Source organism: Spodoptera frugiperda, chromosome 21 (assembly GCF_023101765.2).
Source record: "Spodoptera frugiperda isolate SF20-4 chromosome 21, AGI-APGP_CSIRO_Sfru_2.0, whole genome shotgun sequence".
Lineage (NCBI taxonomy): Eukaryota > Metazoa > Arthropoda > Insecta > Lepidoptera > Noctuidae > Spodoptera > Spodoptera frugiperda.
This window is the reverse complement of record NC_064232.1, coordinates 3,505,322-3,519,488: the sequence shown is the minus strand read 5'-3', so window position 1 is coordinate 3,519,488 and position 14,167 is coordinate 3,505,322. Positions and strand designations below refer to the sequence as shown.

Below are 14,167 nucleotides of genomic sequence, written 5' to 3'. Positions count from 1 at the left end.
AAAAATTTCATCAAAATCGGTCCAGTCGTTTAAGAGAAGTTCAGTGACATATACTACTACAAACCCGGAATTTCTCATAATTTTCCCTGAATTTTCTTTGCTATAAACCTTACGGAGCTCGAGATCTTTCCAACAAATGCAAAACCCTATAAATCGGTTCGTGCGTTCTGGAGTTATAGCGTCAGGAAGGAAAACACGACTTATTTTTATATTATAGATATACAATGTGATAGGGGTGGGACTTCTAACCCGTTAAGGCTGAGTACTACATCTAATTTTATCGACAAAAAATATAATATGGGGGGTTGAACCCCTAATTGAAAATATTGAAAAATAGTGATTTTTTCGGTAAAAATAATTCACAAATCATTTTTTTTCTCACCAAAACATTATCAAACATATGAAAAAAGTAATGAATTAGTTAGCCAAGGTTATTAGCTACCGTTTGTCGTTTTTTTTTTGTTTATACGACGCATACAACCTTTGATATAAAAAAAAGTAAAAAAAATATTAAAATATCCATAATTTTTAGGGGGAGGGGATTCGACCCCTTCGACCCCCGACTTTTGTCGATAAAATTAGATGTAGAACTCAGCCTTAACGGGTTAGAAGTCTCACCCCTATCACATTGTATATATATTATATAAAGATACTTACATTGAGGTACCTGCCTATGTTCCCTTGCACCTTAGCGTCCATGATGTAGCACGCCTCGTCCTTGCCGAATAGAGTGCGGACCGATCTGAAAATACAGGAACATGTAAATGAGAGAGAGAGAAAGAAAGGGAGAGTGAGAATGAGAGAGGGACAGAGAAAGAGAGAGGGAGAAAGGGAAAAAGTGAGAGAGAAAGAGAAAGGTTTGGTTTGGTTTTTGGTTCATTTGTATAATTTGTATTATTTAGTCTTAGTTATCTTAACCATGTATAATTTTGCGGGTATGTTAATACTGTCTTCTTTGAATGTGTTTTATTTTATTTTCACATTGTATTTTATTTTTATTTTATTTTTTTTCCTATTAACTGAGAACAGTGTCACCATTATGTTGTCCTACAGTGCATGTTGTGACACCTTAAAATGTTGTGCATTTAAATTTATTATTATGTAAGTGTTTAGATATAAGTCCTAATGTAACAACTACTGATTGTCCTAATAAATAAATAAATAAATAAATAAAGGGAGAAAGAGAGAGACAGGTAGAAAGAGAAAGAGAGAGACAGGTAGAAAGAGAAAGAGGGAGAGAGAGAGACTTACTTGTATTTCGAGATAAACTCGCTAGCTCCCATGCCAGCTTGCGCCATGAATCTTGCCGGTTCTCTTACTGTGAACAAACACAAATTATTATTATCTATTTACTAATACTATACTTTTGACTGTCTCGTTCGTCGAGTGGGGTCGATTCCCATGTTGGGCAAAGTTACTGGGGTACTTTCGGTTTTTATAAAATTTCTCAATGGTAGCACGGAGCCTGGAAATGTGTCCGGTATAGGGCAATAGGTTCATCCCCTATTACATGGGATCTTTATAACACAAATGGTAAAAAGTGAGTGTATATTATACAGTAGCAATACGTGCTGTAATGTGCACTTCTGCCTTTTTTTATGGTATAAGCCGATGCTAAGCCGTCGCCGTCGCCCATGGACACTTGAAACACCAAAAGCCTTAAAATTGCGTTGCCGGGGTTTTTCGGGGTTAGGAATTTAAGGATTGTTAGGGTATCGGGGATTTGGAAGGGGGTAATTGGGCCTACCTAATAAAAAGCAGCAGGGAGTAAAGTTCCCTAAGAAAAGGAGGATCCTCCGACCAGGCGAGGTGATCATGCCTGGCGGGCTTTCTGCCCAACTGTTGTTCATTAGGATTTTCTATCCGTGTTTATTCACATGTGTGATGTAGGATTTATGACGTCATCCGTTGATATGCTCGTCGATACTCTAATTCAACGAAAAACGAAATTTCATCCGAAACTTCGCAAATTGCAAACTATGTACAATTCTATTTATTGCGAACTTTCGTGAACAAAAATGAACAAATGAAATGAAGTTAAATAGATAGGTTTTGATATGAAATTAAAAATAAATCGTTATTTTAAGTAATTTCGTTAGTAAATCAATAAAACCTACGACCGAAAATTAAACGAAACTTCGCATTCGAGAACCGGAGGTGTCACCACAAGCTCACGCCGTCGCTTTTTTCACGTTAGATAAATGGCTACTTGACAGTTTTCGAAAAAGTTTTGTATTATATTCAGATGTTTCTTTTTTACGTCTTACAATAATTTATTTTCTCGAAATATAATTATTTAATAGAAAAATAACATATTTTGTTCATTCATTTGAATTGTCTTGCGCGAAATTCAGCGTGTCAGTCGTGACATTCAGTGACATACACGTGACGTCACATTTGAAGTCACAACAACCAGTGGTGGAAGTTGTGCTGTCACTGTTTACGTACGGCAGTATATTTAAGTAAAATGTGACGTCACTTGACGTACAAACATGGCCGCGCTGCGTTTTGGTCTCGTAATGCACAGATTCAAATATCACAAATTTAAATTTCAAAAATAAAATATTATAATTAATATTAATGCAAACCAATAATTATACAGTGATTGTCTACCTTAAAGCTATCATATCAAACTTGTTTCATATTTTATTGTTACAGCTGTCAAATAGCCAAATATACAATGTGATAGGCGTGGGACTTCTAACCCTTTAAGGCTGAGTACTACATCTAATTTTATCGACAAAAAATTAATATGGGGGGTTGAACCCCTAATTGAAAATATTGGAAAATAGTGATTTTTTCGGTAAAAATAATTCACAAACACCAAAACATTATCAAACATATGAAAAAAGTAATGAATTAGTTAGCCAAGGCTATTAGCGCCGTTTGATCGTTTTTTTTGTTTCTACGACGCATACAACCTTTGATATCAAAAAAAGTAAAAAAAATATTAAAATAGCCATAATTTTTAGGGGGAGGGGATTCGACCCCTTCGACCCCCGACTTTTGTCGATAAAATTAAATGTAGAACTTAGACTTAACGGGTTAGAAGTCTCACCCCTATCACATTGTATAAATATGTATAAATACCTTCTTCATCATCGCTGATGGTGATACAATCATCGTCATCTTTCGCGGTCTCCTTTTTAATATTATCTTTTGAATCTTTCTCCTCTTTTATTTCCTTGTCCTTAGTATCTTCCGAGGCGGGTTCATCTGTATCTTTTTTAATCTTATCGCGTTTACGGAGACGTTTGCTGTTGAAAAAAGAAAGGATTTTATAAGTATACTAGCGGATCCGACAGACGTTGTCCTGTCTACACGTCTTTAATTTGAAAATTTGTCGGATCCAATGTAAAACTTTCCAAAATCTAACAACTACCAATAAATTAAAAAATTAATTAAAAACACATTGTCCTGCGGACCAAATTTTATTGTGTATCTAAACCATTCTCAGATTCCCTTGAACACACACAAAAAAATTCATCAAAATCGGTCCAGTCGCTTAAGAGAAGTTCAGTGACATACACACTTACAGAAGAATTATATATATAAGTATATAATATTGTTTTGAGGTGGTTTTTTTATGAGGACGGAAAATCATCCAATGCCTTCTCTCGCCTTGGGCGAGGCGAGAGGGAGTGTCAGACTCTTACTGACTAAAAACCACCCCGTTCCTACTCCTGCCTGTCGAGCCGGAGCCCCGGTAACCCGCTAGGTAGTCCGCAGCTCCGGAGTTTTTAGATGGTAAAGTGTACATTATAAACGGTTCCACATTACATACGAATTTTAGAAAAATTAAAACTAATATTTCTATGATCTAGCCGGAAATCGAACCTGAGAAAGTCTGTACCCTTAGTGCGAGTTTGTTTTACGTTGCACGAAATCGAAAGGACAGCGCGATCGTAGCTCTGATTTGCCGATGGCAATGAATCAACCAATAAGAGCGCCGAACGCGCTACCCTATCGTTTAACAACATTTCGCCGCGTCTACGCCCGCGTTATCGGAAGACTAAGCTAAGACTAAGGTATGTATTTTGGAACTTTACCTGCTAACAGCTGATCACGCGAAAGTAGGCGCGCGCAAAATTTTATTGTTCTGTTATTGTGATAAAAACAAAACTAATGAGTATAGAAAAAAAGGTTTCTTCGGGAAAGTTGTTTGTAATCATGTGTACAATCACGAGTTTAAATATCGTTCACTAATTACCAGTCACCCTATACATCCCTTATTACCCTGATAAACCATAAAACCTATCACAATATACTCACTTAAACTCCATGACTCCGAGTCCGATATACCCTGGTCGGAAGTCATCGTCCTCTTTGTCACTCTTGGAGGCATTGTCCTCTTCAGAGGATGATGAGAGAGCTTCCTCTTCAGACCCCGCCTCTTCCTTGGCTAACTCCTTCTGTAATAATAAAGTCAAAGTCAGATTACACACACACACACACAACTTCACGCCTTTTATCCCCGAAGGGGTAGGCAGAGGTGCACATTACGACACGTAATGCCGCTATACAATGTACACTCACTTTTCACCATTTGTGTTATAAGTCCCATGTAATAGGGGGTGAGCCAATTGCCATATCCTGGACGCAATTCCAGACTCCGTGCTACTACTGAGAAATTTTCGAAAATCCGAAAAAAGCCCAGTAATACTTTGCCCGACCCGGGAATCGAACCCGAGACCCCTTGTTCGGCAGTCGCACGACCTGACTGCTGGGCCGGCTCGACCGGAGTGATACCACGGCCGAGCAGTACACCGACATGAAACAACGTTTGTGTTGTGTGAGTGAGGTTACCGGAGGCCCAATCACTCCCCTTCCCAATCCCTTATATCCCAACAACCCTTAAATTCCTAACCCCCAAAAGGCCGGCAACGCACCTGTAACGGCATTGGTGTTTCAAATGCCCATGGGCGGTGACGATTGCTTACCATCAGGTAATACGTCTGCTCGTTTACTGGAGCGTTCCATAAAAAAAAGATTTAGATTTCCGCCATGATGGTCCCAATGCAGGGCAAAGGCCTCCCTCCTTCCACTCCTCTCTGGTTACACATCTATACTTAATATTATAAAGCTGAAGAGTTTGTTTGTTTGAACGCGCTAATCTCCAGATCTACTGGTCCGATTTGAATAATTATTTTTGTGTTGAATAGTGCATTTATCGAGGAAGGCTATAGGCTATAAAACGTCACACTACGATCAATGGGAACCGTGCAGAGCGGATGATAAAACATCACGCTATGACCAATAGGAGTCAAGCAGAGCGGGTGAACCGCGCGGAAGTAGCTACAGTAGAACTCCAATTATCCGAATTAATGGGGACCGGGACCCATTCGGATAATCAAATATTCGGATAATCGGATTTTTTAAAAAAAAATTGCCATTGAAGAGAATAAAAGCTACGTTTTGATATTGCACTATTTTTTTATTGAATTAAATTGCGGGGGGAAGTCAGTGTAGGCACAACGGCAAGTTAAGACAAGTCAAGTCAAGACTTGACGCGCAAACACTGGCTTCGCGGGGGGGGGGGGATAATGACGCACTTAGACTTTTTTTGGACAATTTTTTGTGATTCGGATAATCGGAGTTCGGATAATTGGAGTTCTACTGTAGTTAGATATAAAATACCTTGTCCAGCTTCTTGTCAATCTCAGGGATGTCCTCTTCGTATCCTTCCTTCATCTGTTCGACTACCTCGATGTAGTCTAGTTCGGCTAGATACTCGTCGCCCTCGTTCAAACCGTCCTGAAAATACGGTAGTTCACTACTAGTCAAATTCAATACTTTTATCGAAATGTCAAAAACGTTACTTTTCTATGAATTCGTCATAATTTTTTTGCGTCAAATAGCATACTTATTTCTCTAAAATTAGCTAGAAAAATTAAATAAATAAGTATATCGTCAAATTAATGAATGAAAGTACGATTATTTTGGGATATTTTATTATAATGAAATATCAAAATAATTTATTTTTGACCTAGGAAACTACCCAATTATAACAATTATATTATAATACTGTTCACGCCTAAACGCAGCATCCCCCCTTTTAAATGCACCATCGCGGGGGTGTTAGCGGGACGAAGGGAGTTAGGCCCAATTACCCCCCCCCCTTTCTTAATCCCCGATTCCCTAACAGCCACGATTCCGCGCGCACACGTCTCGTTTTTTACGTGGGCACTAGGTTCTATCTCTATTATAAAAATCAAATGCTATTCGTTAGTCTCGCTAAAACTCGAGAAAAGCTAGACCGAATTGGCTGATTTTGGTCTTGAATGATTTGTAGAAGTCCAGGGAAGGTTTATAAGGTGAAAACAAAATGTTTTGAGGCGATACGAAGTTTGCCTGGTCAGCTATTCGTAAGATAACTAACTTGTGTCATATAAAATTTTAACATTAAACCTACATTTTCATTTTTTTTTTATTAATGTACACTAAGAGTAATGGTGCTCCCACACAGCAGTTATATAACGTTATACAACATTGTGTAACATTTATAACAGCATGTAACATACTCTACAACCACTGTTATAATTTGTTTAAACACAAATGTTATTGTTACACATTGTTGTATAACGTTATATAACCGCTGTGTGGGAGCACCATTAGACTTACCAAGTTAGCGGTGGCATCAGTGAGCAAGTTCCCCGCGTACACACAGAGGAAGGCCCCCTTGGGGACGTCGTTGAGGGCGCGGATACCCCACCCACGCGTCAGCGTTTTGAATACCTGGTACATAATTTTTTTTTTAAAAAAAAATCGTTGCCCTACATTAGGATTTTCTCCTGTGTCGTGGGTGCGTTTACAAACATACAAGTTCACATGCACATGACACCCAGACCCGAAACAACAATTTGTGGATCACACAAAGAGTTGCTCCGTGCGGAAATCGAACCCGCTACACGTTGCGCGGCAGCCAGTTGCTCAGCCACCGCACCAACCGTGCAGTAAACATATAGGTACAACGTGTAACAAAAAGGGGGTATACATATCAAGTGCACGGTTTCTGGATAACATTACAAACGATACGGGATGGGCTTTTTAAAGTCATGTTTTCATGGTACCAAGTTATGAATTTTTCAAATTGTGCCACCGCGCGAATCGAAATTAGGTAGACAGGTACTGGGCGATCACATTTGCAAAAGAAATGTTTCATAATATTAGCGAGTGATCCTTGTATTTTTGTGACACGTATGTGTGATTTGAAATCAAGAACCATGCGATACCAAGTATTTGGTACTAATTTTTTTTTACACGTTATTTAAGCTGAAACTTCCTGTAGAGATTCTATTCAACCTGTATTCATCAGCGCTTCTTGATGTATATGGGTATATTGTTACACGTTGTATATTTATTTACTATCAACTTTACACCAGTTATGTTATAAAATAGGAGGTGAAACTTATTTTTTTTTCTTTATTACATAACGTCACGCCTTTAATCCCTGAAGGGGTAGGCAGAGGTGCACATTATGGCACATAATGCCAATGTACAACCACATTTCACAATTTATGTTGTAAGTCCCATGTAATAGGTGGTGAGCCTATTGCCATATACCGGACACATTTCCAGACTCCGTGCTACCACTGAGAAATTTTCGAAAACCCGAAAAAAGACCAGTAATACTTCGCCCGACCCGGGAATCGAACCCGAGACCCCTTGCCCGGCAGTCGCACTTGCAACCACTCGGCCAATGAGGCAGTCATTTATTATTTATTCTTTATTTATTTGTATTAACATTTTTAAATATTTAATTTAAAGAAAAACATTTAAAAAATAAAATAAGCAGTAACGGAGGAAATCCTAGCTTGGATTTCCTCCGTTACTGCTTATTTTTATTTTCTAGCCAAAAGAGGAATTTCCGGACAATACGCCCCGCATCCAGAAGTACTGCCTTCTGCATCACGCCCTTGATCCAACCGTCTAACGTTAGCCTAGCCTACTCAGGTGTTGGTCGAGGCTTTTGGCTATTCTCCTAAAAAAAAAACTTAAACTTATAAGTTTAAGTTATATACGCGTTATAACGCGGACTTACTTGTAATTTCAGTTGCAAGGGATGCTGCGCCACCCTGTTTAGGCAAGTATGTTTGCATTTACATCTGTAAAGAAAAATATCATGTTAAATAATGGTTTTTGACCGACTTCAAAAGAAGGAGGTTCTCAGTTTGATCTGTATGTTTGTGCACGATTATCTCGCGTTTTCTGAACTGATTTTAATGCGGTTATCAGTTTTTAAGTGTGGGAGAGCCATGCTTCGGCACGAATGGGCCGGCTCGACCGGAGTGATACCACGGCCTCACAGAAAACCGACGTGAAACAACCACAGCGTTGTGTTTCGTTGTGTGAGTGAGGTTACCGGAGGCCCAATTCCCCCTTCCCAATCTTCCCCATCCCCGATTCCCGAACAACAACCCTTAAATTCCTAACTCCCAAAAAGCCGGCAACGCACTTGTAACGCCTCTGGTGTTTCAAGTGTCCATGGGCGGCGGCGATTGCTTACCATCAGGTAATACGTATGCTCGATTACCGGCTTGTTCCATAAAAAAACAATTGTGAAATAAATGTGTCCAATGCCTTCCACTCCCGTTAATAAACTACATGTTACCTGGAGTTACACTCATATATGCCCGATGGTAACGGCTCGGGCAGTCGTTTGTATACGTAGCCTACATTAGGCCCGTCCAGGCCTATCGTCCGAGCGCCCTCTAGCGTCATCTTCCAACACGCACATTTTGTTTTATCCTGGAAATTACAAATAATAATTAATTTTAAATTAATAAGACTAAAGACTGGTTAATAAAAAGAAACCATTATTCGCAAATCCATTTGTTAAATGAATTGAATGAATAGGGATGATGACAGGGTATGAAAATTAAAAATCTAATTAGTCCGTCAGTTAGGTAATAAAAAAATATTAGACACGTATTTTTTTATTTTGTCATATAAGATAACAATACTTAGATAAAACGAATCAAAGTTTAGGAGTGGGAGCTAACTACGTCACTATAGAGTATAAAACGTACTCTAAAGTGACGTCACGCGATATTTAAAATGGATATATCTTCGAAATATTACTAGTATTTGTTTCCGTAAGAAAATAAAAAATACGTGTCTAATATTTTTAAATAATCTACAAGACGGACATTAAAATAAAAATTAGTCATCTACCCTATTGTTAAAAGAAGTCTCGTTCGTTTTGACGCCAAAACGACGTGCGTGCGTACGGTGGCTAGAACAGACTGAAACTTGCGCGAGAACACACGTTCATGTAAACTTGCACAAACGCAAAGGGGATTGACCAACTTGTATGGGACTTTGGCTATTTTTAAACAAGCACTTCAGCTAATAATATCTGTTTGATTTATTAGTTCATATCAGTAAGAATGAAGATACAAAGTTAGTTTTGTATCAAGATTTATATTTAGATATTTTTTTACATTTTATTGAAACTGGTTATGCATGAAATAAAACATTTTTTTCTATTAAAATGCATTATTAATCCGATTTATATGTAATTAAAATATGGTCAAGGAACTCGGCAGGTGGATTAATAATTTTCTGGTACCTTGCCCAGCTCAAAAACCAAATAATAGTCATTATATGTCGCTAGTGATAGAGCAAAGTGGCGAACAATTGGGGAGGCCTATGTCCAGCAGTGGACTGCTATAGGCTGATGATGATGATGATGATATGTGCACAGCAACCTACTGTTCTACGGCCCACCATGCACTTGCAGCAATATTGTTTTATGGCTGTCCTGCCTTCAGTGTTATTTTCATATAATATGTATACAAAATATGTTTTTCTACTAATGTGTCTACTTTGTATTTTCCCACGCAATAAACTGCAGTTGCAACACTCACAATGCAAAAGAACAAAGCGAATAATACCTGTCATTTTGACGAAAAACACAACAGATCGACAGCAAATTGGCAGCACTAAAGTCAAATTCAAAGCCAACTACTACAAAGACTTGGTCTTATCATAACAAATACCAATAAAAATCGATTTTTTATAGTGCTAATTTGTACAAAGTTATTAGCATCAGACATTTACTAAAATATAAATAAAATTATTGGTAAATTACATTTTTGTTGAGCAGCCTGTTCAAAAATAGCCAGCTTTGGACAATCTCCTTTGCACAAGTTGGGAATTGAAATTTGGAACTTTTTAATGAACTTGTGCAAGTGAATAACTTGCACAATTATCTTCCAATACACGATAAAGTATACTTGCGCAAGTCTGGACTGCCATAAGCTGCGCGAGGTCGCCGCGTCTACGTTCGCCGATTTCTAGTAAACTTAGTTAGGGGTACCTGGCAGTCATCAGTACAGTCGCATCCACACAGGGAGTCCGAGGTCCGAGGAAGGTTGAGCGGGACCCCGGCCGTGGGGGTCCGCTCCGTGTTGTACGAGCAGAACTCCGGTAATATGTCTCCAATATCCTATCTCACCTGGCAATCATCAGTACAGTCGCATCCACACAGGAAGTCGTGTCTCCAATATCCTATCTCACCTGGCAATCATCAGTACAGTCGCATCCACACAGAAAGTCGGGGTCCAGGTTGAGCGGGACCCCGGCGGTGGGGGTCCGCTCCGTGTTGTACGAGCAGAACTCCGGTAATATGTCTCCAATATCCTATCTCACCTGGCAATCATCAGTACAGTCGCATCCACACAGGGAGTCCGAGGTCCGAGGAAGGTTGAGCGGGACCCCGGCGGTGGGGGTCCGCTCCGTGTTGTACGAGCAGAACTCCGGTAATATGTCTCCAATATCCTATCTCACCTGGCAATCATCAGTACAGTCGCATCCACACAGGAAGTCGTGTCTCCAATATCCTATCTCACCTGGCAATCATCAGTACAGTCGCATCCACACAGAAAGTCGGGGTCCAGGTTGAGCGGGACCCCGGCGGTGGGGGTCCGCTCCGTGTTGTACGAGCAGAACTCCGGTAATATGTCTCCAATATCCTATCTCACCTGGCAATCATCAGTACAGTCGCATCCACACAGGGAGTCCGAGGTCCGAGGAAGGTTGAGCGGGACCCCGGCGGTGGGGGTCCGCTCCGTGTTGTACGAGCAGAACTCCGGTAATATGTCTCCAATATCCTATCTCACCTGGCAATCATCAGTACAGTCGCATCCACACAGGGAGTCCGAGGTCCGAGGAAGGTTGAGCGGGACCCCGGCGGTGGGGGTCCGCTCCGTGTTGTACGAGCAGAACTCCGGTAATATGTCTCCAATATCCTATCTCACCTGGCAATCATCAGTACAGTCGCATCCACACAGAAAGTCGGGGTCCAGGTTGAGGGGGACCCCGGCGGTGGGGGTCCGCTCCGTGTTGTACGAGCAGAACTCCGGTAATATGTCTCCAATATCCTATCTCACCTGGCAATCATCAGTACAGTCGCATCCACACAGGGAGTCCGAGGTCCGAGGAAGGTTGAGCGGGACCCCGGCGGTGGGGGTCCGCTCCGTGTTGTACGAGCAGAACTCCGGTAATATGTCTCCAATATCCTATACCTGCGTTATTTCACATTTTTGGGGGTCCGCTTTTATTTTAGTAGTTCACCATTTCCCCGAATGATATCGTATTTTTTTTTTTCATCAGTTGTCACCAGCGGGCCTACTCATCCGGAGCTGCGGACAACCTAGCGGGTTTACCGGGGCTCCGGCTCGAAAGGCAAGAGAAGGAACGGGGTGGTTTTTAGTCAGTAAGAGTCTGACACTCCCTCTCGCCTCGCCCAAGGCGAGAAAAGTCATTGGATGATTTTCCCCACTCAAAAAAAAAAAAAAAAAAAGCGGGCCTACTCTAATTCAACGAACGAACGAAAAAACTTCGCAGATTGCATCTGGGGGCACAGGGAGTGCCCCCGCCAAGACGTCCACGGTTTGCACGCCTACAAACTTGGCTCCACATTAGATCTGATTACTTTTTGACAATGCGAGCTATATGGTCTCGACTTGGCAACATTTAACATGAAATGTTTTTGTGGGATACTACATTCTATTTATTGCGAACTTTCGTGAACAAAAATGAACTAATTAAATGAAGATAAATTAATAGGTTTTGATATGAAATTAAAAATAAATCGTTATTTTAAGTAATTTCATTAGTAAATCAATAAAACCTACGGCCTAAGATTAAACGAAACTTCGCATTCGAGAACCGGAGTAGCCCTACTGATCATCAAGCCACAACGCTAACATTTTTATCCGACGTCCCGAAAAGGAGGAGGTTTTTTTTATTGTTAAATGGGACGACGTTTGGCCGCTATCTCACCTAATGGTAGGTCTTCCTTATTTTTATATTGACAACTATAATCGCCAGTGCTTCTCTTATATTATTTTCCTACGAAAATATCGAGCAGAATGCTACCAAAATCTTGAGCTACTAGGGGGTTTAATCACTTACGACCTAGCCGACTTGAGCAAACGTGGTAATTACTGCTCAAACCATCTCCGTGTGAAAAGAGGCCTTTGGTCAGCAAGGGCTACTTATAGGCTGATGATGAATAACTTAATTATCAATTTAAAACCGTTAACTTTTTTTTTGATGGGGTAAAATCATCCAATGACTTCTCCCGCCTTGGGTAAGGCGAGAGGGAGTGTCAGACTCTTACTGACTAAAAACCACCCCGTTCCTTCTCCTGCTTTTCGAGCCGGAGCCCCGGTAAACCCGCTAGGTAGTCCGCAGCTCCGGATCAGAAAACCGTTGACTCTTACCTTTTTCCCTACTAAACACTTGTTAAGCACGAACTCAGCGAGGCAGTGTGTCGCGGGCTGGAAGTCGAACAGGTCTACCGGCAGGTCGGAGGCCGTGTCCTGCAGGTAGCGGTGCAGCTCCGCCATGCTGCGCAGGCGCCGCCCGCAGGGGGCGCGGTACATCACCTCCTTGTGCCCTTTGAAACGGACTATTTGTCTGCAACGGGGAGGAAAGTCAATGTTAAAATCAAACAAGTGCCAATATCTATACTAATATTATAAAGCTGAAGAGTTTGTTTGTTTGAACGCGCTAATCTCCGGAACTACTGGTCCGATTAGAATAATTATTTTTGTGTTGGATAGTCCATTTATCGAGGAAGGCTATAAGCTATAAAACATCACGCTATGACCAATAGGAGCCGAGCAGAGCGGGTGAAACCGCGCGAAAGTAGCTAGTTATGTAATAAATGTTAGAAAACATTGTCAATAATGTAACTTTTAATACATTAATAATGTAAGCCCAAAGCTAAAAGATTTGAAATTCAAAGATGAATATCAAAATCAAAACGGAAATAAATACTTTTAGGATATTATATTGATTTGAAATATCGCGTGACGTCAGTTCTACGTACGTTTTATACGTAGAAATGACGTATTTGCTCCCACTTCTAGAGTTTGATTCGTTTTATCAAAGTATTGTAATCTCATATGACAAAAAATAATCATTACCTAACTGACGGACTATATAGAATTTTAATTTTGTGAGCAAAAATACCATTTAATTAACGGATAAAACTTAGTAAAGGTAAGCGTCCACAGACACGCATCGTACGCATCGGACGGCATCGGATCGCATCAAATGGATTAATTTTTCAGACTGCGTCTACTATATCGACAGCGATCGGATTCATCGCGAGTATCAGCAATCAGATTGCCGATACCACTTTCACTCGGACGTCTGTATGACGTCATCAGTACGCATCACATGTAGGCATTGCTGATGATGCGGTCCGTACGATGCGGATCAGTGGACGCAGTTGTACGAGTTTCTATACAAGACAAACTAATATCCGTTGCGTGCGATGCGGGCCTGTGGACGCTTACCTTTAGTAGCTATAGCTTATAGGACATATCTGGCGGAAAAGCAGGTTTATACCTTACTAGCTACTTCCGCGCGGTTTCACCCGCTCTGCTTGGCTCCTATTGGCCATAGCGTGATGTTTTATAGCCTATAGCCTTCCTCGATAAATGCACGCAACCGTATTAGTATTTTGTATCTGTGGCGCTGTCTACATGTAATGTTTTTTTTGTCTATGTCATGTTAACTTTCTTTTGTTTTGCCGTGTTTTTTTCTCAAGTGAAAATAAACTTCCATTTAAATGTTAAATACGTTTTAATTATTTACCACAACCACGATTCATATTCCTTTAACTATTCAACACAAAAAGAATTATTCA

General features: G+C 40.4%; 1 protein-coding gene across 1 annotated transcript in view; it reads right to left on the bottom strand.

Moving 5' to 3' along the window:
* The window catches only part of LOC118280206 (uncharacterized), a 47,324-nt gene that overhangs the window by 7,255 nt on the left and 25,902 nt on the right, over positions 1-14,167 (bottom strand). The window contains exons 25-34 of the mRNA XM_050702229.1: positions 12,732-12,927; positions 11,262-11,384; positions 8,612-8,748; positions 8,042-8,105; positions 6,622-6,735; positions 5,638-5,754; positions 4,273-4,412; positions 3,091-3,257; positions 1,252-1,318; positions 658-742 (exon numbers count right to left, since the gene is read on the bottom strand). Of these exons, the coding sequence (XP_050558186.1) occupies positions 658-742; positions 1,252-1,318; positions 3,091-3,257; positions 4,273-4,412; positions 5,638-5,754; positions 6,622-6,735; positions 8,042-8,105; positions 8,612-8,748; positions 11,262-11,384; positions 12,732-12,927 (1,210 nt within the window). The remainder of the gene's footprint in view (positions 1-657; positions 743-1,251; positions 1,319-3,090; positions 3,258-4,272; positions 4,413-5,637; positions 5,755-6,621; positions 6,736-8,041; positions 8,106-8,611; positions 8,749-11,261; positions 11,385-12,731; positions 12,928-14,167) is intronic.